The 22696-nt window shown below is 47.3% G+C and overlaps 7 protein-coding genes across 7 annotated transcripts; 4 read left to right on the top strand and 3 right to left on the bottom strand.

Moving 5' to 3' along the window:
* Window positions 1–9: 9 nt before the first annotated feature.
* BDV38DRAFT_180593 (3-hydroxyacyl-CoA dehydrogenase family protein) lies at window positions 10–1342 on the bottom strand. The gene is made up of 3 exons (XM_032052074.1): window positions 1145–1342; window positions 988–1087; window positions 10–891 (listed from the first exon to the last, which is right to left on the bottom strand). The coding sequence occupies exons 1-3, from the start codon at window positions 1271–1273 to the stop codon at window positions 161–163; spliced, it is 960 nt and encodes a 319-aa protein (XP_031909804.1). The 5' UTR covers window positions 1274–1342; the 3' UTR covers window positions 10–160.
* A 245-nt stretch (window positions 1343–1587) lies between these two features.
* tof1 (putative DNA repair protein (Tof1)) lies at window positions 1588–5506 on the top strand. Its single transcript, XM_032052073.1, has 4 exons — window positions 1588–1695; window positions 1752–1989; window positions 2042–4165; window positions 4216–5506. The coding sequence occupies exons 1-4, from the start codon at window positions 1609–1611 to the stop codon at window positions 5271–5273; spliced, it is 3507 nt and encodes a 1168-aa protein (XP_031909803.1). The 5' UTR covers window positions 1588–1608; the 3' UTR covers window positions 5274–5506.
* A 101-nt stretch (window positions 5507–5607) lies between these two features.
* BDV38DRAFT_295906 (uncharacterized protein) lies at window positions 5608–7500 on the top strand. The gene has a single exon (XM_032062801.1). It carries the CDS (start codon window positions 5752–5754, stop codon window positions 7414–7416), a length of 1665 nt encoding a protein of 554 aa, XP_031909802.1. The 5' UTR covers window positions 5608–5751; the 3' UTR covers window positions 7417–7500.
* Window positions 7501–7697: 197 nt separating this feature from the next.
* BDV38DRAFT_257369 (TFIIH/NER complex subunit TFB2) lies at window positions 7698–9661 on the bottom strand. Its single transcript, XM_032055609.1, has 3 exons — window positions 9436–9661; window positions 9287–9374; window positions 7698–9211 (listed from the first exon to the last, which is right to left on the bottom strand). The coding sequence occupies exons 1-3, from the start codon at window positions 9563–9565 to the stop codon at window positions 7987–7989; spliced, it is 1443 nt and encodes a 480-aa protein (XP_031909801.1). The 5' UTR covers window positions 9566–9661; the 3' UTR covers window positions 7698–7986.
* A 150-nt stretch (window positions 9662–9811) lies between these two features.
* On the top strand, window positions 9812–11025 carry BDV38DRAFT_286498 (PaaI family thioesterase; the record flags this gene model as incomplete). The annotated part of the gene is made up of 8 exons (XM_032060686.1): window positions 9812–9943; window positions 10159–10224; window positions 10277–10319; window positions 10395–10466; window positions 10541–10587; window positions 10671–10689; window positions 10823–10901; window positions 10965–11025. The coding sequence occupies 8 exons, from the start codon at window positions 9812–9814 to the stop codon at window positions 11023–11025; spliced, it is 519 nt and encodes a 172-aa protein (XP_031909800.1).
* A 275-nt stretch (window positions 11026–11300) lies between these two features.
* Window positions 11301–16004, bottom strand: BDV38DRAFT_180568 (RNA helicase aquarius). Its single transcript, XM_032052072.1, has 4 exons — window positions 15711–16004; window positions 15554–15654; window positions 12013–15492; window positions 11301–11945 (listed from the first exon to the last, which is right to left on the bottom strand). The coding sequence occupies exons 1-4, from the start codon at window positions 15944–15946 to the stop codon at window positions 11494–11496; spliced, it is 4269 nt and encodes a 1422-aa protein (XP_031909799.1). The 5' UTR covers window positions 15947–16004; the 3' UTR covers window positions 11301–11493.
* A 48-nt stretch (window positions 16005–16052) lies between these two features.
* BDV38DRAFT_257360 (THO complex subunit THO1/HPR1) lies at window positions 16053–19280 on the top strand. The gene is made up of 7 exons (XM_032055608.1): window positions 16053–16431; window positions 16509–16587; window positions 16641–16759; window positions 16811–17494; window positions 17549–17698; window positions 17751–18064; window positions 18123–19280. Exons 1-7 carry the CDS (start codon window positions 16192–16194, stop codon window positions 18532–18534), a joined length of 1998 nt encoding a protein of 665 aa, XP_031909798.1. The 5' UTR covers window positions 16053–16191; the 3' UTR covers window positions 18535–19280.
* Window positions 19281–22696: the final 3416 nt, after the last annotated feature.

Raw genomic sequence — 22696 nt, 5'->3', positions numbered from 1 at the left:
AGAGTTTATCCTTCACAATGACATTATCAAATCCACGTACCACCGTTTACTCCAATAGGTGCAACTGTAAGCCTATAGAATGTTGATACAGCGATCTATTTTTATAGCAGTGTAACAGGGATATCAAAACGTAACTAGTGAGCATGAATCAAACACTCAATCAGTATTCGTAGAAGCCCTTTCCGGTTTTCTTGCCCATCCAACCGGCATCAACCATTCTCTTCAAAAGCCCGGATGGCCGGTATTTGCTGTCTCCAGTCTCCTGATGCAAAACGTTCATGATAGCCAAGCAGGTGTCAAGCCCAATGAAATCGGCCAAAGTCAAAGGTCCCATAGGAACATTAGTTCCATTCTTCATGATATTGTCAATATCCTCGCGGGCACCGACTCCAGTCTCAAGACAGATGATTGCCTCGTTAATGTAAGGCATAAGTATACGGTTAGCAAGGAAACCGGGCGAGTCAGCGGAGACAGAAGCAATTTTGCCCATACGCTGCACAAACGCAATAGCGGTATCGAGTGTCTCTTTAGACGTCTGCAAACCAGAGATAATCTCGACGCCCTTCTGTATAGGAACTGGGTTCATGAAGTGCGTCGAGATCACTCGAGAAGGAGCTTGAAGGTCTGTCGGATTAGTCGTCGTCGCAGCAGCAATCTTAGTAATTGAGATCGACGAGGTGTTGGTCGCAAGAATGGCATGCTTGGGTGCAATTTGAGCAAGTTGTTTGAAAATAGAGCTTTTGAGATCGGGTATTTCTGGAACAGCCTCGATAACAAAGTCCACGGATGAAAGGTCGTCCATCTTCAGGCTAGTTGTGATGCGAGAGCGGACAGTATCGGCTACCTCTCGGGTAATACGTTCTTTGGAAACATCTTTATCAAGGAGTTTATCTGTAATAGTAGTCTCATTAGTATAAAAAGCTACCTAAAGCGACAATTCCAGCGACGGAAGAAGGGAATCGGTGGTGAGCGTAGCCCCGTACATACCGGCGAATTTGAGGCCCTTATCAAGAGATGCTTGGGAGCTGTCAATTAAAGTAACAGGAACTTGAGCCTTCTGCGCAGCAACAAGAGCAATTCCCAAGCCCTATTGTCTATGAGATGAGCTCGAAGACGCTGTGGCGTGACTTCATGTTCTACGTACCATTTGACCTGCCCCAATCACTCCTAATGACTTAACCTCGGCAGCATAAGCCGCAGAGGAACTGCTGAATGCGCGGGAGGCAATTGAAGGGCCATTGCAGTAGAGAGGCCGGAGGGATGATGACAGCATTATTGCGGTATTGAAAGAACTGAGTCCCTTATTTAAAATTGTGATGCTGGGAAGAAAGACGGACAAGACGAGAACAACAACGGCAACGACTGATATACTTCTAGTGAAGTGCAGCCGATATCCTTCCGTGGGACTCATGTGATCCGACGTCATCGGTTATCCTCGGCAGTAAGGAACATCCATTCCTCCGATATCCGAAGACCTGAGACGCGAAAACGCGTGAACCGACGCGTTACCATTGGTCCCCTGCAGTGCGCCCAAAAGCCATTCTCATGATCAACCTCGGCGATGGTGAGAGAAGGTGAGGGCGACGACCGCAAGCACAACTGGCCACCATGAACGACGAAGCTGTGGCTTTCGGTCAGGCTGTTCAAGTTGTAGACCCTGATGTCCGCGCACATGTTTATAGTCTAGTCACTGCCGTGAGGATAGCTCCTTCATTGAACACTGTATTCGAAGAGATCTAATTAATTTACAGTTAGGCGGATTCAACGGTGAAGATGCGGATCGATACGTACTCGGAGACGATGCACTGGCTTGCTTGCGTGACATTAGACGCTGGCTGAAATTGTACGACGAGAAGTATCACCGCATGGATGTTGCTCGGTGCCTTGGAGAAGCGAATTTGGTCAACGGGGACCTGCTACCGATCTTTTCGCTATGGTGGAGTACTGGTCAAAAGAGTAAATATATGTCCAGGATCGCATTAGCGTGCTGTAAGTATAGGACCTTGCTGTGAGCTTAGACCATTATATTAATGATATGAAGTGGAATTGCTAGTTCCGTTGACCTGGCCATTGGAAGTCCACGGCGAGATGACTGTCAACCATCACCGACATTTTCCATACTTGCAGCACGCTCAAGTCTCTTATAAACGAGGTCTTCTGAGCCGTGGCAATATTAATTTCCTTCGAACCATTATTCGAATTGGCCTTCCTAGCATGGCTGTTCCACGGTCCGAACGAACAACAAGGGACGACGGTATTCTCAAACTTATGCTCTATTTATTACGGAATATCGTAGTGATCACCCCAAATGCTCGTCTTGCGACGGATGGCGATGAGGAGGAGACTTCTAGATCTGCGACTATCAATGCCTTTCAAGCTCAAGACGTATTTGCCCTCATTCTTACTATGTGTTCCAACGTTGGTGATGACTTCAATATGCAAGACGTGGTCCTTCTCGAGATACTGTTCCACCTGGTGAAGGGTGTCAATGTCGAGAAACTATTCATGGATGATGCCCAGCGAAGCGCAAAACACACAGATGAGCTAGATACCCTGCTGAAGCAGGAGTCATCTCTGCGGCGGGAGTACGCCAAAAATGCACCCACGCGACACGGACGGTTCGGAACCATGATTTGGGTCAAACGTGACGATGCTAAGGTTTCTACTGTCTCAGGACAAGACGTTCTCAAAGATAGTCAGGCAACGCTCCAGAAAATGGATGAAAGCAAGAAGTGGAACAGGCCCCAACCACGCAAAACTCATGAAGACTCGGTTCTCAACAATGACTTTAGCACGCCAGCCCACCTTAACTCCACCGCATCAAGAAACCTGCGGAAGTTTGTTGAAGAATTCCTCGACTCTGGATTCAACCCTTTATTCACCCATGTTCGGAAAGCCTTGGAACGAGAAGCCGACCGTGTCGTACCCATCAATTCTCGTCAATTCTTCTACACCGTCGCCTGGTTTCTGGATGCTGAACGCGCGCGGCGTGTGCGCCAGCAGGAGATGCAGTTACAGAATGGAAAATCCATAAAAGAGTTGGAACGGGATGGGTTTGGCCTTGTCGCTAGTGTACTTGACCAAGAAACTCTGGTATTCCTGAACCGATCTATGCAAAATAGTTTCGACCAAAAAGACTGGGAAGATCTAAATGCGGAAATGCGCTGCTTCACTCAAATCTTGCTAACTGTGCAAGAAATGACACAGTCTCTGCTTGAGGAGGACCAGGAAATCGCTGAGAACATTCAGAATCGGATATTCTACGAAGAAACAACTCATGACCGTGTGCTTGCTATTATGCGTGAGTACAAAGGCCAAGGATTTGGTTATCTGGATGCATGCACAGAGCTTTCGCATGTTTTCTTGCGTATGCTGGAGCGATACTCCAAGGAGAATGTCGACATGCAAGTGCGATCTCGGCGGCGATCTCGGCGCAAAAACATAGAAGCTCAAGGAGCTGCACCCGAAGATAACAACGAAGAGCATGCATCCGATGATGAGGACATAATGGAGGCAGAACGAATCTGTAGGGAGCGTAAGTTCGACTTCAAGCGCTTTGCTGCCAAGTTTTGCAACCAAAAGTGTGTTGACACTTTCGTTGCTTTCACGAAGTTCTTTAGGGAACTTAATTCGAATCAGCTAAAACGTGCCCATCGCTATTTCTATAGGGTCGCCTTCAAACAAGAGATGAGCGTCTTGTTGTTCCGCGTTGATATACTCAACCTTTTTTACACAATGATTAAAGGACCTGGCGCCATGGATTCAAGCAAACCAATCTTCAAGGAGTGGGAAGAGCTGGTCCGACAGGTCATTAGACGAATGATAAAAAAGATTGACCAGCGTCCCGCCCTTATTGCCGAGTTGCTCTTCAGCAAAATGAACTCGACATTATTCTACCTGGAATATGGCCATGAGAGACAAACCCTACCCTCGGTGAGAAGGGCGCCAGCTGAGCTTGAGGTCAATCCCAGTGAAGCAACAACGCAAGAGGAAAAGATAAACGTTGTAATTGGTGCACTAGTCATGGATGGGCAGGCCGATTTGGTTGCATGGGTTAGCAATGTGTTAGGCACGGCGGCGGAAGAAAGAGAGTCATGGGAAGCCCATGATGAGGCTCAGAGAGACGAGGCTCAGAGAGCACCAAGAGCTCCTAACCCGATGATTGGTATGTAAAACAGACCTGTTCTTGACGCTCGATGTTCTAACTTATACAAGCCGTCCAACCTCATGACGATGCATGTAAACAGGCGATGTACCTCAACGCTAAGCTGCGTCTCCTTATGACTTTAGTAGGATTTGAGCGACTGGGAATGGAAGATGTTGTCGGAGCTTCCTGGGTTGTGCCGTCGTCGCAGGGGTCAAAAGATCTTCAAGGCATTAAATCGACAATCGATAAATGTCTTGAAGATCCATACACAGGAGACATTGAGCATGATCCTCGGCAGATGCTTCGACGCAAATACAAACCAGATGATAAGGAGCGCAATCGCCAAAGTACACTTAATGTTGACTTCGGATCTGAGTCAGAGGGTGAAGATGTCCCGGATGGGCCACTTTTCCCGCCAAACCCCCGGTCGAAAGCGAACGAGCTCAATGATTTGAAGAAGCGGCGCAAGAATCGCGACGGAGCTGATGAGCGCGAGCCGATAGACGAGGGTACTCTGGAAGCGCGTCGCAAGGCGCGCCAGGAGAACACCCAAGCCCGTCTAGCCAAGATCAAGAGTGAACTGTTCGTTCATGCCAGCGATGACGAATCCGACGAGGAGGCCGACAAGGAGTTCTTTGATCTCGAGGAGAAAAGGCGAAAAGAGCAAGCTGCGCGAGTCAGAAAGGCATTGCTTACTGGCGTTGTAGATGAGATTGGCCGTAAAGCGAACAAAAAGAGCGAACGCAAGCGACTAAGCAACCCTGGGAATTCTGACTCGCGAAGTAAACGGCAACGGCACGGCCAAACAACAGAAGCACTCGACGAAGATGATGACATTACTATGGGTGGTAGTGGTGCTGTTGCTCGCTCGCCTGGCCATTCGACTGAAGACGATGAAGATACTCCTGCTACGTCAGATGAAAGCGATGAGTTTGATTTCGACGACAATCTAGCCTTCCGTCGAGATCGGAATCTAGACAAGGAGCCAGAACTACCTAGTCACGAGGAAGACATGCCACCAAGCGATACGCCTGAGCCAAAAGACAATGACGAGAGCGCCCCGGTGGCTACATTGGCTCGAAGGCGGTTGCGCGCGGGGTTTGTGATTGATAGCGACTCTGAATAAGCTCTTTTGATTTGTCTCTATCCTTTTGAGGTACTATTGCCCTGTAATGACCTAATGATGCTTGGCGTTTTGGAGATAGATCTGGGAATGTATATGGCATGCAAAACTTGTGATAGTACACTACTACCGCGCAGACAGAGCAACCCTTTGGATGGATTATGAAAGTGGAAGCATGCATAAGTCGATGTTAATGACTATAAGAATTCGAGAGACAATCCATGCCCTTCACACTGGTTTATTGCTTTTTCCCGGTGTCCTCTAACCCATGCCCTAGCAACCGCTTACATAGAGTCATGTTGCTTCTTTCTCCCTTTCCACTATACGTTGAGTTCCGCTCCATCAAAACAATGGCTTTTACTTATAACATAAAGAAGGGTTTGTTTTCCTCTAACTCATAGCAGTCCTTGGCCCACATCTAACCTGCTACCTACCCCTCACCCTCCATTTCGACACCCTCCCGAAGCATACTGAAACAACTATGACGGAAAAGCCAGACCGCAAGTCGTCCCTGATGGGCTCTCTACAGATTCTCAGGAGCACATTCGGTGTGCGACACGAACAATGGGAACTCGAGGATAACAAAGACATACCTAATGAGAGCAACACCCACAGAGAAGCACGTAGGAGCAATCCGCTTCCACCCCTCACTACCAGCGTCTGCCATTCATCCCAATGGCAACCTATCGTCCATACCTGCCGCCAAACTTTCATGCCGCTATCTGAAAAAACCTCATCGACATGCAGCAACTCCAACAACAACCCAAGAGGCCTTGACAGCAGTAGTAGTAAGTTGCAGGAGCAGGAGTCCAACTTGCGGGCCCAGCATAAAGCCTCATCCTCCCAATGTCAGACAAGCCTACGGTACTCTTCGACCCAATTATTTTCAAGAATTCCGACACCTGCAAAATCCCCGGTAGGGGATCTGTTCTCCCATGAAGTATATCGAAAAGAAGGCAGAAGAAGAAGTGTGCTACCTTCCTTGGGGAGACAATGTGTGGACGTGGAGAAAGACGCGGACACCGTTTACAAAGCGAATCTGGATAACGAAGATGAAAGGAAAGATTTCATCCGCCGTAAGGATACACAGAGACTCAGTTCTGAAAGAAACATGCTCGACACCGAGGCGACTTCAAATCGTAGCCTTCAGATCCGAACTCACCACCAGAGAAGCAGCGATGGTCAAAGAGCTATAACAGGATTATCCTCAGGGTTATTTTCTAACAGCATACATGCAGCAAAATATACACCTGTCCCTTGTGTCACTGTACTAAGGACCGGCCGTCCACGCAACTTAGTAGCATCTCCTGACGCCAGAAGTCGACCGGCCACTCGACTGTTCGATCCTATATCAGCACTCATATCACGGCTTGAGACAAGATCACAGAGGAATGATTGCACCAAGAATGGCCACCTTCGTGCCAGTAACCCAATTTCTGGGTCTGCCAAGGTGCCACCTTTGAGGAAAGAGCGAGTTGAATACCACACTGTTCCCAAGGGAAAGTTGCCAACACACCATCCGTTGTTGGAGGATTTCCAACCTGCGAACTCAAAAGTGATGGACAGCACACTCCAAAAAAGTGACAAAATGGAATACGTAAAAAAGAGTCTTCGGTGGACGAACGGCTTCGAGAATCTGAAGCTTGAAACCAGAACAAAAACCGATTCATTTTCACCAGCTAGCCGTCCTAAGGCCCTGAGCCGAAGTGCTACAAGGCTAAGCCCCCTACCAGACACAGGAAATCCACGGCATAGGGATCAAATTGGGCGAATGGTATTGTCGAGGAATCACCCCAATGGATTCCGTTCGAAGTTGAAGAAGCCAGGGCTAACAATCCATGCCGACTGTGTTTCGCAGGTCAGTGAATCCCAGCCTCAACAGTACTGGCTCGGTAGATTCGTCACCCTCGTCAATGCTTTCCACTATGAGGACTCCTTCAATGAGCCGGACATAGCAACGGGATTCGGCATGTTGTCAAGTTATTCTCGTCCGTTGGGGCATCCGGATTCAAGCGAGGCGGATTACCGGATCAAACGGGCCTTCATGGTTCTCGAAAATGTTTGTATGAACGATGAAGCGAGCGCGAGTCTACGGAGGTTCCGATACGAATACATTAACAAATTTGGTGATGGATGGATGGTATGATGCTCTGTTGTTGGCACACCGAAAGGACGGTGGTCGCAGGCATTGACATGGGTCCCCACCATGTACGGAACGGATCGAGGCGCCCATAGTCGAGAATGTCTATCTGCATTCCCTGGTGAAGGCTTGTCGCTTCTTCGTCAGTACTATGAAACCTGTTCTGCTGGCATTCAATGAATACAGCCTGGCTAGAGATATTCTGGCTGTAGTACTATGGACGGCCCCAGACTTACTAGGACGCTGAGTGGACCCACTTGTTCACTATCTAGGAGCTGGGAGGTCTTGTTTATGGTATAGGGGGAAAAGACCTCGAATTGTTTAGGGAAAGGGAGTTACAGATTGATAAAAGTACAGTTGTAATGCTCCTGGAAGCTCGACAGGGTCTTTATTAGAATGAATTACCACATATACAACATATGTGATGAGAACCCCGGTATAACATGCTAAATTCAATCGTTTTCGTAGAGTTCCCATTAACGCCAGATTTGCACCAAACCACTTTGCGCCTCTTTAAAACATCATCTGTCCAGGATGCTAATGCCAATCATGCCCCAATCCGTGTTTTGTACTAATCTATTTCCTACTCCTCAAGAATGCTGCAACTTGCTCATGCCTTGTTACAAAGAACATCCGCTTTCGATCTGATTTCCAGACGAGAACTCCGATCTCTTCAGCGTACCGACATGGAGCCTCGTATTCTGCCAAACTAACGAAGTCCTTGAACAAAAACCCAGGGGTTGCTTTGACGCGATCTCGTTCCAGTTGCCAAAGCCGAATCTGATCAGTGACCGTGGGGGGCAGAACGGATGGGGGTATTCCAGCCTGGTTGGACGTAGACCGGGAGACATTGTGTTTGCGCATCTGAGGGTGAGCGTGGGTAGCCAGATACGAGATGATTTGGTCGGCAGTGATACCCATCTCTATGGCGCGGCGTACCGACTGGCGGGTAATTTTTCCAGTGATTAGGTTGGGAAAGCGATACTTAAGTGTAGTAAAAAGTGCAATAAGAGAGATCTGTAGCGGCGAAGAGGTATATGCATACAGTCGGTAGTTTGTTTCGACGATGATGAATCCAGATCCCGCCTTGTTTGAGCCTGTGCCAGAGGGGCCGGAGAGGGAGCCTGAAACGGGGTTGCTCAAAGCGCTGGAGTCGGAGGTAAGAGTAGTGGCGAGGCGAGTGGGATAGAAATAACTGGCATCCGGGGAATCTTGGTAGACAATGCCAAAATCCGCCAGATCCGTCAGAGTACGGAGTTGGTTAGAAGTCAGATGCTTCTTATCGTATGATTTTCCAAGCTCCAAGCTGCTCAGCAAGAAAACGAACGAGAGGACCTCCACACTGCTCATTCCGATGGCGTCCGCGCTTTCAACATAGAGCATAAGGATGTGCCAAACTTGGGTGCTGACATCCTGTAGAACAAACGCGAATCCATCTTGCGTGATCTCCACACGACGATCTCGAATTTCGACAAGGTGCCCAGCCTGCAAAAGTTGCTTCACACCTTTGCTGAGGTTGACATCGCGCTGGATACCAAGTCCACTAGTTCCAACCATGTATCCCAATACCCCCTCCCACTGACGCCGGGCGTATTCGTCCAGTTCAGCTATGGAAATGGCTGCTCCATCTGATATATGCGAGAGTACGCCAAACGACTGCGTCTTTTCAGCGCCTGTCAGAGCTTGGCGGAGCGATGAGGCAAACGGATCGGTGACTTTGTACGCGCGAACATTGTCTGCGATCACGGTATTGGATAGAATATGGAGTCGACCCAGGATTGACAATGCATTATCTCGCTCCCTTCAAACGATAGAACGCGTCAGCCATCCAATCCGCAAATCTGAGGGTTTGACGGGTTTTAAAGCCACCACTCACTTCAAGCTTTCTGCTTTGACCCAGGCCTCCAGATCTGTTGCTGGCAGAGGGTCTTTGAGATATAGGAGTGCCATGACGAAACATTTTGCTAGATTATCCGTTATTTCCCATTACCATAAGGTATTTCAAGAGTAGAAGCGAGTGCGTACCTAGGTCAGGCAACATGCGCCTGAAGATCGCGAGGGCGGTGGATGGCTGCTGGTAGAGCTTGTAGAAAGTAGTCCCAGGCAAGCTTTCTAGATAATCAAATGGACGGGAGGGAGCGGCGGCCATGGCCATATTGCCTGCGGGTAAAATAAAAGCTGTCACCTCAGCAACATGATGTGAGCCGCAAAGGTCGGCTGAGGCGTGATATATGAGAGATTAATGTTGATGGGAATGGATAAGATTTGCTCCGGTGACCAAAGCGGCTTCGAAGCGCAGTCCGAAGTGATCATCACACGGGACTTGTTTGTATAATGAACTACTATATTCTTGTCTCCGCAACCTTCTCCTTTCTTTTTCGCCTATAGCTTCCACGATAAAATGACAGCTTTGCGGTTCGTTAGATCGGTAAGTATCTACGACTACTATTGCTTCATTCCTTCAACTGATGTTTTTGTTCCTCCCCCGAAAGGTTTGGGAGTCCTTTCGGGCTACATCGGGCCTGGAGCCTCGGTAAGTGACAGAATCCATGGCTATGAAGGGATTTGTCACTGAAATTTTGATCGCTGTGAAAGACTATTGGATAATGTAAGGTCTATCATACCTCAACCGCCTATCTCTATAAGCCACAGTGACATCAATTATGATGAAGAATGATAATGGAATTATTTATTCCCTTGGCTTTCGTAAACATTGACCACAAGCCAGGGTTGTACTAACGGTTCCAGCTTCGTGTGACTGCCGCAAAGCCTGGTCTGGTGAACTTTGAGCTAGATATACAGAAAGAGCATACGGTAAGGGTTCAATCTAGAATATGCCGACCCAATCGACTAACCTTCAGGACAGAATCGTCTGAACATTCTCCATGGTGGTACTATTGCTAGTATGGGTATGCAAGCATGACCACATATTATTCCTGTCTCATCCTGGCCATCCCACTTACAAGCTTGCATTGATATTGCAGTGGATCTTGGTGGTTCTCTAGCTGTCGCTTCCCGTGGCCTGTTTGCTACGGGAGTGTCGACCGATCTCAATGGTAAAGCTCCATCCCAAGCCAATCTTTGAGATGGATATCCAACGTGCAGGATGAGTCTCTGACCGTCTATTTAGTGACGTATCTAAGCTCTGGAGGTAAAGTAGGAGATAAAATTTTGGCCGTATGTTATTACAGACCACATGCTTGACAATTGGCAGGCCCAACATTTAGCTGCTGGACCTGTGCATGCTAATATCGCTACAGGAAGCTAGCTGTGATAAATGTAGGTTCCCCGGCTATCAATACATCAACCCAATCATGCGGGTCGTATAGATACCTTTATAGTCGCCTTTCCCTTTTTCTTTTTCTTTTTCTTTTTCTCAGTCACTAAATATAATGCCTAACTCATTTAACAGTCGGCAAAACGCTCGCATATACATCTATCAAATTCATCAACAGCAAAGGCGAAATTGTTGCCAGAGGAAGTCACACCAAGTATGTATCCTTTACGCGATGCAACCATATCAGAGGATACGATCTGTGCTAATCCTCCAATAGATATATTGCACTTGCCTGGAAGGACCCGCAGAACATCGTCGAGGAGCTTGGCGGGCGTTAGAGTGTTATATTTTGAGACTAAACATCCGTCATTCACCTATATATATTTGGACCCTACTAGTGACGCAAGCGTTGTTATATAGAGGTAGTATACAACACTAGTGGTTGATCTTCTTGCAACCTACGAGTTCTTCAATCATCTCGCATATATTAAAATAGCCGTGGGGCTTTCTGCAAGCTATCCATAGAACGGGAGCGTTATCAGATACACATTGCAAGACCATTTCACTGTAGTATGCTGCCAATAAAAATCAGAACTCGAACAGTCATTTCCTAACCTATTCGATTTTGAGATTCCGCCATTTTTATTCTTATACCAACAATGATGATAGCACGAAGACAGACGTGATACAACGTCACCATCATTGAGCATTCTACAACTATGCCGAACCCATGGTCTCACGATCCTAAATCCTATGACCCTGTATACAAGACCAAAAGAACTTGTATTAATTGAACTGTAAGAGATCTAAGCCCCGGTGAAGACGTGCTCGTGTAGAGGGTCTTCATCTGCTTCTTCACCTGCACCAAGCATGACCTCGTCCTCATCCACTAGACCCTCTTCACCATTGGGCATTGTGTCCTCAACCATGATATCTTGCTCTCCTATTGCCTTGAGCTTAGCCTGGGTCATTTCAAACACGTACTGGCCAAGGTGTTCCACTCCTTCCATGGGCGTGCCTTGAATCTCGTCGTCCAGCGATCGCGTGGCTGGGAACATTTCGCCTGGAGCAAGCATGAGCTTATCAGGGCGTTGGAATAATAGGTCAAATGCTGGCTTAAGCTCGTAGCACGACTCAAATACCTCGCGCCGACCGAGTATGTAGAGGCCCAAACGGGCACGAGAAAGTGCAACCGTTAGACGACGGACATCACGTAAGTAACCAACCGTACGAGTTCGTGTGAGCGAGAGAATTACATCTGTAGCTCTAAGTTAGTAAAGGGCGTCGTAAACAAATTCACGAAGAGATGAATAGATTCGACTTACAGTCGTTTTGTTCGCCCTGATACTTGTCCACGGTGGTCACGATTTTGGGCATTCCGAACAAGGCATTCTTGGCGCATCGGTGGTTCAAGACATCCTTTATCAGCGCTGTTTGTCCCGCATAGGTGGCAAGGATGGATATCTTCGACGCTGGGTAGCCAAGTAACCGCATGTATTGGTAGAGGGCTACGGCATATTCTGCTTCACCCAGATTTTGAATGAAATGAGGAGTGGGTTCCCGTTCACCTGCACCCTGGTAATCAGGAACGTTGATGAATTGGTAATCGAACTGGAACCCAGCATTCGCCTGCTTGAACTCATCGGCTGTCTCGACGACTGATAAATCTCCCAGTTGCTTGTAACGCCAACGAAATAGTTCTGCGATGCTACGCCTCGAACGACCCTGCTGATCAAGTGTAATTACAGGGACACCCAGTCTTACCAGCCGAAGGAAAAGACTCTGTTCAAAATGTGCGTACTGCCGGAATGCAAGGTTTTGGATGATTGGGGAATTTTGGAGGTGATCGCCGCAGAGTACCACGCGCTTCAATGGGAGCTGGCCACCCTTCATTGTTTGCAAGGCGGAGGGAATGAAGCTTTCGATCTCCGTGATCTGCGCGGCTTCTTCCATCACAACATTGTCATAGTGAAAGCCAAGGTCAGCAATCTCCTGGCGGCGCATTGCTGCATGTGTGGAGGTCATTGCAATGATCCTGGCCTCCTTCACCAGGAGGTAATTGGCCTTATCTTTCGGTTGCCGCAAGATCTCAAACGGCCGGATATCTTCTAGCTCTGAGAATATCTTCTCGATGTGCCGCTGGCAACCTTCTGCTACATCTAGCACTGCTTCCTTAGGACTCGAAGAGTCGAATACGGGTTGTGGAGCATTGGAAAAGTAAGCATGGAATGGGAAAGCTGCAATGATATCTTCAAGAGAGATATTTTCGTTGCGGGCCTGGTCCCAAAACTTTGCCCATGCAGGCTGGATGTATACAGTGTTGAAGTATCCGGCGGTCTCACAGGAGTTTCCATGGGCGCCCTGTGCTCCAATTGATGATGCTAACCGTGTAACTTCAGAGAGGTAATAGTTACGGTTGTCGAGGAAAGATTCAACCCGGCCATATTTGCTATAACTTGACTCGGTCTCTAACTCTTCTTCACCGTGGCCAAGGCGTAAAAGGTGGCGTTCATCGATATCCAGTGCAACTATCTTTTGGAAAAGTTGGTTTAACGCCTGGTTGCTGTGCGCAACCAAAAGCGTGCGCTCATTGGGGAAATCATGGTAAATGTTATTAATTATTTGCGTTGCAACATCCGTCTTTCCGGTTCCGGGAGGTCCGACAATAATAGTCAACCCAGGTTGTGTCCCAGATGCGATAGCTTCCACCTGAGTTGGTGTGAACCGGACAGAGTTTAGTTTGGGCGCATCGACAGGGTAAGGCCCTGGATTAGGCGGCTTATATGTTGAAACGCGAAGTGAGTAGGACGATTTGTCCTTCTCGGCTTGATCTCTCCGCCGCTTCTTGGAGGCATTCGTCGAAGGTGATTTTTGGGAATCTTCAACATATTCAAGCATATATGGGGGTCCAAAGCTTGATGTCTCCTCGCCAGAAGGCTCAATTGTTGTCCCCGGGAAGCTCTCTACCAGATGCTGCCAGTCCAAGAACGTATCGCGAAAATCGACTGACTTGAGTCTGTTCGGCAATTCGGTGTAACGGGCCCCTGCAGGGTCCCCATAACCCAAAAAGATGTCCTGCAGCCAAGAAGGAAGAGTAATGTCGGAGACAATGAGCCTTTGCATAGTCTCCAGTATAGACTTGAAATTGTTTTCCCTTCCCTTTCTCCTTGCGACTACATTGACCAACGGATAGATATCTGGCTTTCCTTGCATGCTGCGATCTTTATCCACTTTGAAGGCATCGGGGTCAAGGTTAACCAAAAGTCTCCTTATACGTGGCCTCGGTCGATGGCCATTGGTCTGCCCCGAGACGGCTTCGCGCAATGGACGGCCATTTTCATCAAGTACCTGCACAATTTCCGCTGTCCTGAGGTGCGTTAGGCTGGGCCTATCAATTGGGGTGGGATCCTGAAACGCCAATTTGTTTGCAGCGCCAGGCTGCACAGCTAAAAGGAAAACGACGTCGTCGGGGCGGAGCGACTCCCATTCCATTCGGACGTGGTCTGCCAGCCTGCCAACCTCGATCACGATTTCAGCTCGCACAAAAGCTGGGTTGGTGAAGCCAACCTTCGGAGGCGCAACCTCGATGATAGCAGGCTTCGAAATAGGGATAGCCATCCGGGAAAACCCATCAAAAGTCAGACTTTTGCCGTCTCGGCTGACTCGGGGCTGCATACGCTTGACAATCGTTTCCATATCTTTGCGAATCTGGAAGAAGGCTTCAGATCGATACAAGAGAAACGAGCGCCATAGAAAATCCCCCAGGCTCAAGTATTGGAGGTTCAATTTTGGAATTGCAAGTGGCCTAGATCCGTCATAGGTTTCATTCCGCAGCAAAGCTGGGTCGTAAAGGTTTTCTTCTGTCGGAACAACACTTAGGCGCGATACAACATCCTGGAATGGTGCCTTGCGCTCGTAAAAGGACAAGAGTATTTCAAGATACAGATGGCGATCGGGCGTGATTTGACATTGCTTTGGGTAGTCTGTCCGAAATCCCAGGTGTGAACAAAGGCTTCGGAGCTCAGAGTCATCTAAGGAAGATAGCTGCCCTTCCAGCTCCGGACGTTGCTCAATTGAACCATAGTTCGACAAAGCTAGAATCATCAATTTGTCCTTAAAATATTTCATGGAAGTTCGCTGCAAGTGGGCTAGCTCCTGGCAGTGAGTATCATACACTGCCTGAGGTGACATACTCTCTCCTGTATAATCGTCAATTGAAAATGTAGCGAAATGTTTTAATAGATTATAAAAGTCACGGAATAGCGCATTTTCCGAATAACGGTAGAGCTCCGATAAACGAATTACCGGTAGGATATTGAGGTCTTTCAGCAACGTGTTGACATATCGTCGCGTGGGAAGTTGACTTTCTAAGTCCACTAGAAATTCAAGAAACCTCTCACAGTAACGCAGGTTATCCACCTGGTCTTTGTCGGCGCCGTTCAATCTCTGAAGAAAATCGAGAAGCATTGTGTAGAGCCATGACCGGTCAAACCTCATCTTCGCTTTGACCGCTTCGTCTGCTGCGTCATATCGCTTCGCGGCAGCTCTCCATGCTTTCTTCAACGTTGGGCCCTTTCCGAGCACCTGTTCTCGTGCATCGTCACTCGAGAGATTGTGCCAAATTGATATCGAAACCAGAGGTGCACATTCCTTTCGTATCAAAACATTCTCGAGGGATTGAAAAGAGCTAATAATGAAGGATACGATGGACAGGCGCGACGATGTAAGAAGGGACTGGTCGATACTCATGGAGAGAACTCGATGGAAAAGGTTGGAAAAGTCATCCGGTCGGTCAGAGAAGATGTCTGGATGTTCTGTGAATAACTCGCACAGGATTGACAATATGCAGGAGTAAGGTAAACTCACCCCATATTGGTAGATGTTCCCGCTGTTTGACAGTGACGATTAGCGTCAGCAGCAATACATGGTAGTTCGAGGCATCTTCTGTGTAGGTCGGCCAAAGAAACCTAATGGTCGGTTAGTCGAGGCATTACATCACGAAGCGTTCCGAGTGCATGCGCACTTTTCTAAAATATTCAAATTTTCCAACGTTAGAAGAGAGCGAAAGCTGAAATTATCTGCTTCGAGAGGGTCCCATATATCCTTCTTGATGACATCCTGCTTCACTTTCCGGACATTGGATGTCTCGAGCCAGTGAGTTTTGGCTAACTGCACCCACACGCTGTCATCGCGAAAATCTTCAACGGTAGGCCGAGAATCAAGGCCGTGCGCCATTGCCTGACGTGATTGTAGGCCCATTCCTTGACGTTAGGTTTGTATAAAAAAGGACTCCGCGCCCGAGTCGGGTTTATCTGCGCAAGTGGTCCGTTGCGGCGGGATGGGAAAGCTTCTGGCGCGCGGCTAAGGAAGTTGCTTTCAGCGGCTAGAACCCGCAGAGCCGCAGCCATGGCCCCGTGATCCTTTATTGTATCGGAAGCTCCTTACACAGCACAATCTCCACGTCTCCTTTATCTCATCCTTACTTGGAATTGTTGTCCGCAAGGATGGCCGACGAAGATGTTGAATCGATACGCGTCTATAGGAGATTAGTTGATAATCTTCTTATGCGAGCCGAACTAGTCAAACCGGATAAGCAAATCGAACCTCCGTTGACAGAAACACACCTCGGAGAAGCGATCTGGAAAGTCGAAGGCGATGATGAGCAGGTCACAAGTCGGCTCAGCCAGCAGACGCAATTTGCTGCAGTTGAAATTGCATTCAGGGAGAGGTTTTACAGTCTGCTTGTAAGTGGCTTCAATGTTGCAATTGTCTTCCTAGCTATCCATGGAGTTCAGTCATGGCTAATTGGCACTTCATGAAGGCCACTACATTCATAGATGAGCCGTCCTTTATACAAATATGGAATTTGCTCGACATAATCTCAATATTTTCGGACAACGGTTCGTTTGGAATTTGGTCTCGCGGCCTAGATGGTATCCTGACGTGTCCGCAGAACAGTGTGAGCCCGGTCTTATATTTTGGCTGATTGAGGAATTACTTGATAGCCAAACTATTGATGGCTGTCGCAAAGTTTTTGACTATCTCGAGTCTCGGAGAGAACGAAATACTAAAGTAGGTGCAACTCGAAATCCTCTCTAGTGCAACTATTTGACACAGCAGAAGAAACACTTTAAGCAGAAAAGTTTGATCATTCTGAGGTCCTGCAACGAATTGCTGCGGAGGCTTTCGCGAGCCGAAGATACTGTATTTTGTGGACGTGTCTTTATCTTCCTCTTCCAGAGTTTCCCGTTAGGAGACAAGAGCGCCGTCAACCTTCGGGGCGAATATCATACCGAGAATGTCACTACTTACGACGAAATCCCTGAATCCGACAGCATCATGCCAGATGATGCAGATGTGGTAATGTCTGACGAGCAGAGACCGTCAACGACTATTGAAAGCCAACAAGAGAACAACAATACTGAACCGCCGCCCCTCGCAGATTCTCAGGCCCCTGTTCAAGATCAACCGGCAGCCCCGAAAGTCATCATTTCGCAAGATGAAGGTGTTGATGAGAAGGCGAACGATTTGAACAAGCTCTACCCTATGTTCTGGGGCCTCCAGGCGTATTTCTCTGCCCCAACAAGGATATTCGATCCTCAACACTTCACCACATTCAGGACAGGACTTGAGGCTACTCTTTCTGCCTTCAAATCAGTTAACACAGACCTTGAAAGTTCAGGCACGAGCAAGACTTCTGAAGAGCTTCGAAAATCTAACAAACGGAAGAGAACTGCGGACGGCCAAGAAATTGCGAGTAGTTTCAACCCGAAGTATCTGACAAGCAGGGATCTGTTTGACCTCGAGGTAGGTTCCTTGCCTGGCTTTCTTTCGGTAGCTTGTGCTAACTCTTATGTGCAGGTCAATGACACAGCGTTTCGGAGGCATGTTCTAGTTCAGGCGCTTATTCTCCTAGATTTCATGCTCTCACTTACTCCTAAGGCAAAAGCAAAGCTAGCCGAGCTGACTAACAAATCTGTACTCTACGGTTTTGTGTTGAATGAGGACGATGTATGGGACATCCGCCGATACTTAGATTCGTGGACACTGTTAACAGTTGCAGGCTAAATGGGCAGTCAAGATGAGAAAGGCGATAGAGGAGTATTTGCAGGAAGGTGTTGGTGGAAAATTCTACTATCGAATGGTGGACACCGTTTTGTCGAGGGACAAAAATTGGGTTCGTTGGAAAGCCGAAGGTTGTCCATTGATTGAGAGACCTCCTGTTTCCGTATCGGACTACCTCGGTGCTCGTGAGTATGCAACTAAAGTCTACGCCAACAAGCGCCTTCGGTCTTCACCCATGGGTTCGCTAAATTTGAACTTCCTCTCCGAAGGCGAATCACTAGCCGGTCTAAAAAGGCTCAAGGAACCTCAAAGGTAAGGGCACCCACGAATCATTGGAAACCTGATTAGTTGCCAGCTAACAATATCCAAGGTTCACGGTACCTTCCTCCGATTCGTTTATGATGGGTATAATGGACGATGAGTTAGATATGGATACTGCCCAGACAAAGGAGGATAAAGAGAACGCGACACGCGCTAAAGCGAGCAAGACTTGGCGTATATTAAGACTTTCCGCTAAAAGCAAGCTCGCAGCGTTCGACAAGATTGAGGATGGCAAAAATCTAAAGCTGCTTTTTGAGACCCCACAGCCTTCCGAAGGCACTCCCCAGGTTTTTGAAGGCACCCCTCAGGCCCATGAGACAATGACGAAAATGTCGGCCGAGGGCGAGTCTGGTGGTTCGGGGCATGATCATGGGCCTACCAGCTCCGAACAAGGGAATGCTACCGTTGCCACCGAGAAAAGTTCAGCGGATTCGAAGGATGCAGCAGCAGCAGACACATGAAGAACGCCACACATGCGGCCAGAGAACGCATTGCCATGATTGGCTCTCGTTGGCGCCGAAGAACGAACCCTACGACCGTGATGGATGCTGAATTCGATACACCATTTGATGATTTCATGTGCTTGTATGCGTCACTGTCACAACGCTATGCGGGATTCCTGCAGCACCGTAAAATATGAAAGGGACATTTAGTATGCGGACTAAGTTTTCTAAGAAGAGTTGGGGCGTGTTCATTATGACGAGACCTGAAATGGGAGATTACGGCGGGGGAACTTGGCCCTTTTGATTGGCCTCATTGATGACCCTCATCTGGCGTGCAGTTTAGTCCTCAGTGTGGCGACACCCGAAGTTTTCCCCCCGCCCTATTAGATACTCTGCAAGCAGGAGCAAACTCCTAGGAGCTCATGGGGTCCAACAGGGAGGCGACAAAAGAGTAATGAGAGGGGTAAGGACATAGTAGCGGTACCGCTGACCGGAAATTGAAGGTTTCCTGATAATCCACTTCGAGACCCAGGGAGGGGATTAATTCCTCGTAGTCTGAGATGCGAGGATGAATTTGCCAGTGACCACGGTTACTGAGAATGGCTCAGGGAGCACGCCGCTTCTTTGGCAACGCGGACAGATAAGCTACGGACGAGGGTCCGAATGTCTCGGGGATCAACAACTCTAATATTACATGGACGTACCTGCATAATCGTGGATCTCATTGTACTACCTATCTATCTATCCATCCATCCATCTATCTATCTATCTGCTACGTAAGGATCGTATGTATATCACCCGAACACACTGAACGATTTCTTACTCCTTACTTTAAAATGGCCCTTGGCAGCAGCTGTCATGCGAGATTACAGTGAGATTACTGGGTCCAAGGGAATTCGGGTGATCTGATACGCCACGTTTCACCATCCTAACCCGATAGACGCTTGATCCCTCTGTCAACCTAATAGTTAACTTTCGTAAAATTGCCCTAGGTAGAAGGTATGTATGTATTTGCAATCAAAGGAACAACTGCGTATATACATACTTACGGCTCTTTCCTTTGGTGGGGTGGGGAGAGTGCCTACTTCATATCAATATCCGGGTATATCATATCATCTTTCGGTTTGCGCACTTACACTTCTGCCTACGTGGTTGGGGTAATGATTACTACACAGCCGAAAGGTCATGACTCGGCTCCGAACCATGGTGGAAGTGACCTGTATGCCAACTAGATTTTATAATATCTCTCCAAGCGAGAGAGATCCCGGTAAAAAAGTTTAAAGGATAGTTGGGGAAGCAAGGCCTCCACCGAGAATGTTCGCATGTCTTTTCGGCCAGTCGTTCGGTTCCTGTTCTAGAATTGCTGTTTAATTATTTTACTTTTCGTCAGGGGCTCTTCAATCTATTATATTAAGACCGTGCAAACAATAATAAATGAATGTACCTAGTAAATAACATAACAGAGAGCAGCACGTAGGTTCAATACATACCTACCTAGGCACAGTATGTAAAGTACCTAAGTACAGAACCTACGGAGTGTGGATGTATAAGTGCAAAGCTTCTGATTCGTAGATCGAGGATATAGGCAGTTCCTTATTCGCCCTAGAGGCGTAAGTGGTGGTCCAAGGATGGAATGTCAGGGCTAAACGACGTTTCACTATTACCAACCGACCCGCACAGACACCTTTTCCACAATGGTTCCCGCAGGAACCTGCATCGGAGATGATACGTACCAATCGCGCAATTGATTTTATACCGACAGGGGTACCGCCATGGAAAAATACTATGAGGCCCTGATAAACTTTGGAGTGGTGTGTATGTATGCATGTATACATGCATGTTATTATTATTGTTGTTACTGATTATTTCTCCTCGTTTCATTGCTCTTCCCTTTCGCTTACTTTTCTTCTGCTTTTCTCTTTTCCTGTTCCTTCCCCCCCCCTTTTTTTTTTACCCGCCCTTCTTCTTCTACCCGGTTTTGTTTAGTTCTGTAGTACACAGTAACTTCATTGGACTCGGAACAATTTGGCCGAAATCTGGCACCCGAACCGCAGCGCCAATTGTTGGCTTGCGTAATGGGATCGATAGCAGTACCCACTTGTTAGCGGGAATTGTTTCCACCGTCCTACAGAAGGAGTAAGAGCCTTGAGAGACCTATGATGTAGTTATCTCTCGATTCGAACTGCAGTCCGTAGAGACCGAATGAAATTAGAAGGGGCCGCCAGCATTCTTGGCATCCACGAGAAGCCTTGAAAGAGATTAAAGTTGCTCCTCCCCATCCTTCTCACCCACTCACCTTCGATCGGCCGCGATTCCTGGGATCTCCTTCCCCGCACCCACACGATGGGAATGAATGTTGATTACTCTCTTCAGCTGTGATCGTCCTCAAGCCCTCAGAGGACGATCCACTCGACGCTTTTTCACAATGTGGCTCTTGCATTCCAGCTGAAAGTCATGCCACTTCTCATCTCCATATATCCACATCGATGTAAGCGATTCCTATCCTCTCTCCCCCCACTTATTGGGTATACCGAAGAAGTATCCCTAGAAAACGTCCGTTTTCAGATTGTTCGGTGGAAAGGGTGGGGTTATGGGTGGAGATAAAGAAGATAAAAGGTGAAATGGAAGTAGGAATCGAAAAGAAGAAGAAAATAATAATAATAAAAGAAGGGGGAAAAAATAAATAATCAATGCAGTCGGAATCTCAATTGAAAGTTACTCAGTCCCGAGATTTTGCCTGGAACATCCAGTCGGGTATTTCCTTAGTTCAAGACAGTCAGGAGTTGACCGGAGCTGTTGCACTCAGCCATCATCACTACAAATCACTAATCCATACAGAGTACGGAGATACCTCCCCTTATTCCTCCATCGGGAATCATCCGGCGCGTTTATTGTTTTAAAAAGGCAGAAATATTAAATAATAATTAATAAAAAAAATTATATTAAAATCAGATCAAATAAAATAAAATATAAAAAGGAAAAAAAGAAAGAAAAAAAAAAGGAAAGAAAGAAACTAAAAGTAAAAACTTAAAAAGTGACAGAGGAAGAAGACATGGAAGAAAGAAAGCCAAGACAAACCGAGGAACCATTACGCCGTTTCGATCCTTTCCATGAGTAGGTTTCTGACTACTAGTCGCTGAGCGTTAACTATGGTCAGCATCGGATGGGGATTAAACTCCGGTCTAGGTGGTCCTGGAACTATCCGAAGCATGATTTCCTCACCCTCTCTTGTTTTCCTTGGTGGCCTACGGGGCTACTACTTGTGTTGAGGGCATTCTAAGTATACAGATAGCTTTTGCATTAAGGCACAGAAATACCTAGGTATATGCAATGCTATCTGTTAGCCACTAAGATTTAAGATCCCGTCATCTGGGTAAAAACCTGGCATATACTGGCATATACAGTACATACCCTACCAGTATCTTTAGGTAGTATAGGAGGCACCAGGGAATATTAAGGTACCGTACCGTACCGACTTACGGAGGACACGACTCATGCAATTTATGATTAAATTTATATTCATGCCAACTGACGTGAGTCAATTAGCTGCAGCCACTTCTGCATCCTCGGTAGTTGTGTTGATATTAATCACGGCGTGTAATAATATTACGGCTTCTTATTGATCATATTTAAATGCATACCATTACCCCCCTTACAACAATTTAAGATATAGAGATAACTAGACAGACAAACAGACAGGCTTACCTACATGAGTGTACATACGTTCATTCATAGGTATACACCTTCATTGAGTGTGTACCTTGGGCTAACTTTCAGTGTCGATTAACCCTAAATACCTAAAAGGTCAAGTCCTGCTCCTGACTCTTCATTGCTGGATAAATGCCCCACTGTCGTTATTTCCACCTGTCGGTTCCCCTATCTTCAGAACCTTTTTTATTTTTTTTTCCAAAACTTTTTTGTCCCTTTTTCCTTTTACTTATTCTTCCGTAAATCTTATTTCGGTTTCCGACATCTTATCTAATGTTCACGTACGTTACCTTTAATTTGCTTTGGGCCGTCAAAACAATACATTGGTTCTCATCTTCTTTTCTATCCACTTCCCTCCTTCAGTCTCATTTCCCTGAACTGTTTCATGCAAGTTGTCTCGGTGGAGCCAATGGAATCGTTTAGTCTCTTCCAGCCAATTTGTCCCCCTCTTCCAAGTGGAGAGCACATGAGG

Source organism: Aspergillus pseudotamarii (genome assembly GCF_009193445.1).
Source record: "Aspergillus pseudotamarii strain CBS 117625 unplaced genomic scaffold BDV38scaffold_62, whole genome shotgun sequence".
NCBI lineage: Eukaryota > Fungi > Ascomycota > Eurotiomycetes > Eurotiales > Aspergillaceae > Aspergillus > Aspergillus pseudotamarii.
This window is presented reverse-complemented; position numbering and strand designations above follow the sequence as displayed.

Coding starts and splice junctions, on each gene's coding strand:
- BDV38DRAFT_180593 (XM_032052074.1), bottom strand. CDS start 1,273: ATGCTGTCATCATCCCTCCGGCCTCTCTACTGCAATGGCCCTTCAATT. Junction 1,088..1,144: donor TGATTGGGGCAGGTCAAATG/GTACGTAGAACA, acceptor CATAGACAATAG/GGCTTGGGAATTGCTCTTGT. Junction 892..987: donor TAAGGGCCTCAAATTCGCCG/GTATGTACGGGG, acceptor CTACTATTACAG/ATAAACTCCTTGATAAAGAT.
- tof1 (XM_032052073.1), top strand. CDS start 1,609: ATGAACGACGAAGCTGTGGCTTTCGGTCAGGCTGTTCAAGTTGTAGAC. Junction 1,696..1,751: donor TTTATAGTCTAGTCACTGCC/GTGAGGATAGCT, acceptor ATTAATTTACAG/TTAGGCGGATTCAACGGTGA. Junction 4,166..4,215: donor AGCTCCTAACCCGATGATTG/GTATGTAAAACA, acceptor AACTTATACAAG/CCGTCCAACCTCATGACGAT.
- BDV38DRAFT_295906 (XM_032062801.1), top strand. CDS start 5,752: ATGACGGAAAAGCCAGACCGCAAGTCGTCCCTGATGGGCTCTCTACAG.
- BDV38DRAFT_257369 (XM_032055609.1), bottom strand. CDS start 9,565: ATGGCCATGGCCGCCGCTCCCTCCCGTCCATTTGATTATCTAGAAAGC. Junction 9,375..9,435: donor GCGCATGTTGCCTGACCTAG/GTACGCACTCGC, acceptor CGGATAATCTAG/CAAAATGTTTCGTCATGGCA. Junction 9,212..9,286: donor GTCAAAGCAGAAAGCTTGAA/GTGAGTGGTGGC, acceptor TATCGTTTGAAG/GGAGCGAGATAATGCATTGT.
- BDV38DRAFT_180568 (XM_032052072.1), bottom strand. CDS start 15,946: ATGGGCCTACAATCACGTCAGGCAATGGCGCACGGCCTTGATTCTCGG. Junction 15,493..15,553: donor GGAACATCTACCAATATGGG/GTGAGTTTACCT, acceptor CAGAACATCCAG/ACATCTTCTCTGACCGACCG. Junction 11,946..12,012: donor TCAGGGCGAACAAAACGACT/GTAAGTCGAATC, acceptor TTAGAGCTACAG/ATGTAATTCTCTCGCTCACA.
- BDV38DRAFT_257360 (XM_032055608.1), top strand. CDS start 16,192: ATGGCCGACGAAGATGTTGAATCGATACGCGTCTATAGGAGATTAGTT. Junction 16,760..16,810: donor GGAGAGAACGAAATACTAAA/GTAGGTGCAACT, acceptor ACACAGCAGAAG/AAACACTTTAAGCAGAAAAG. Junction 17,495..17,548: donor GGGATCTGTTTGACCTCGAG/GTAGGTTCCTTG, acceptor TCTTATGTGCAG/GTCAATGACACAGCGTTTCG.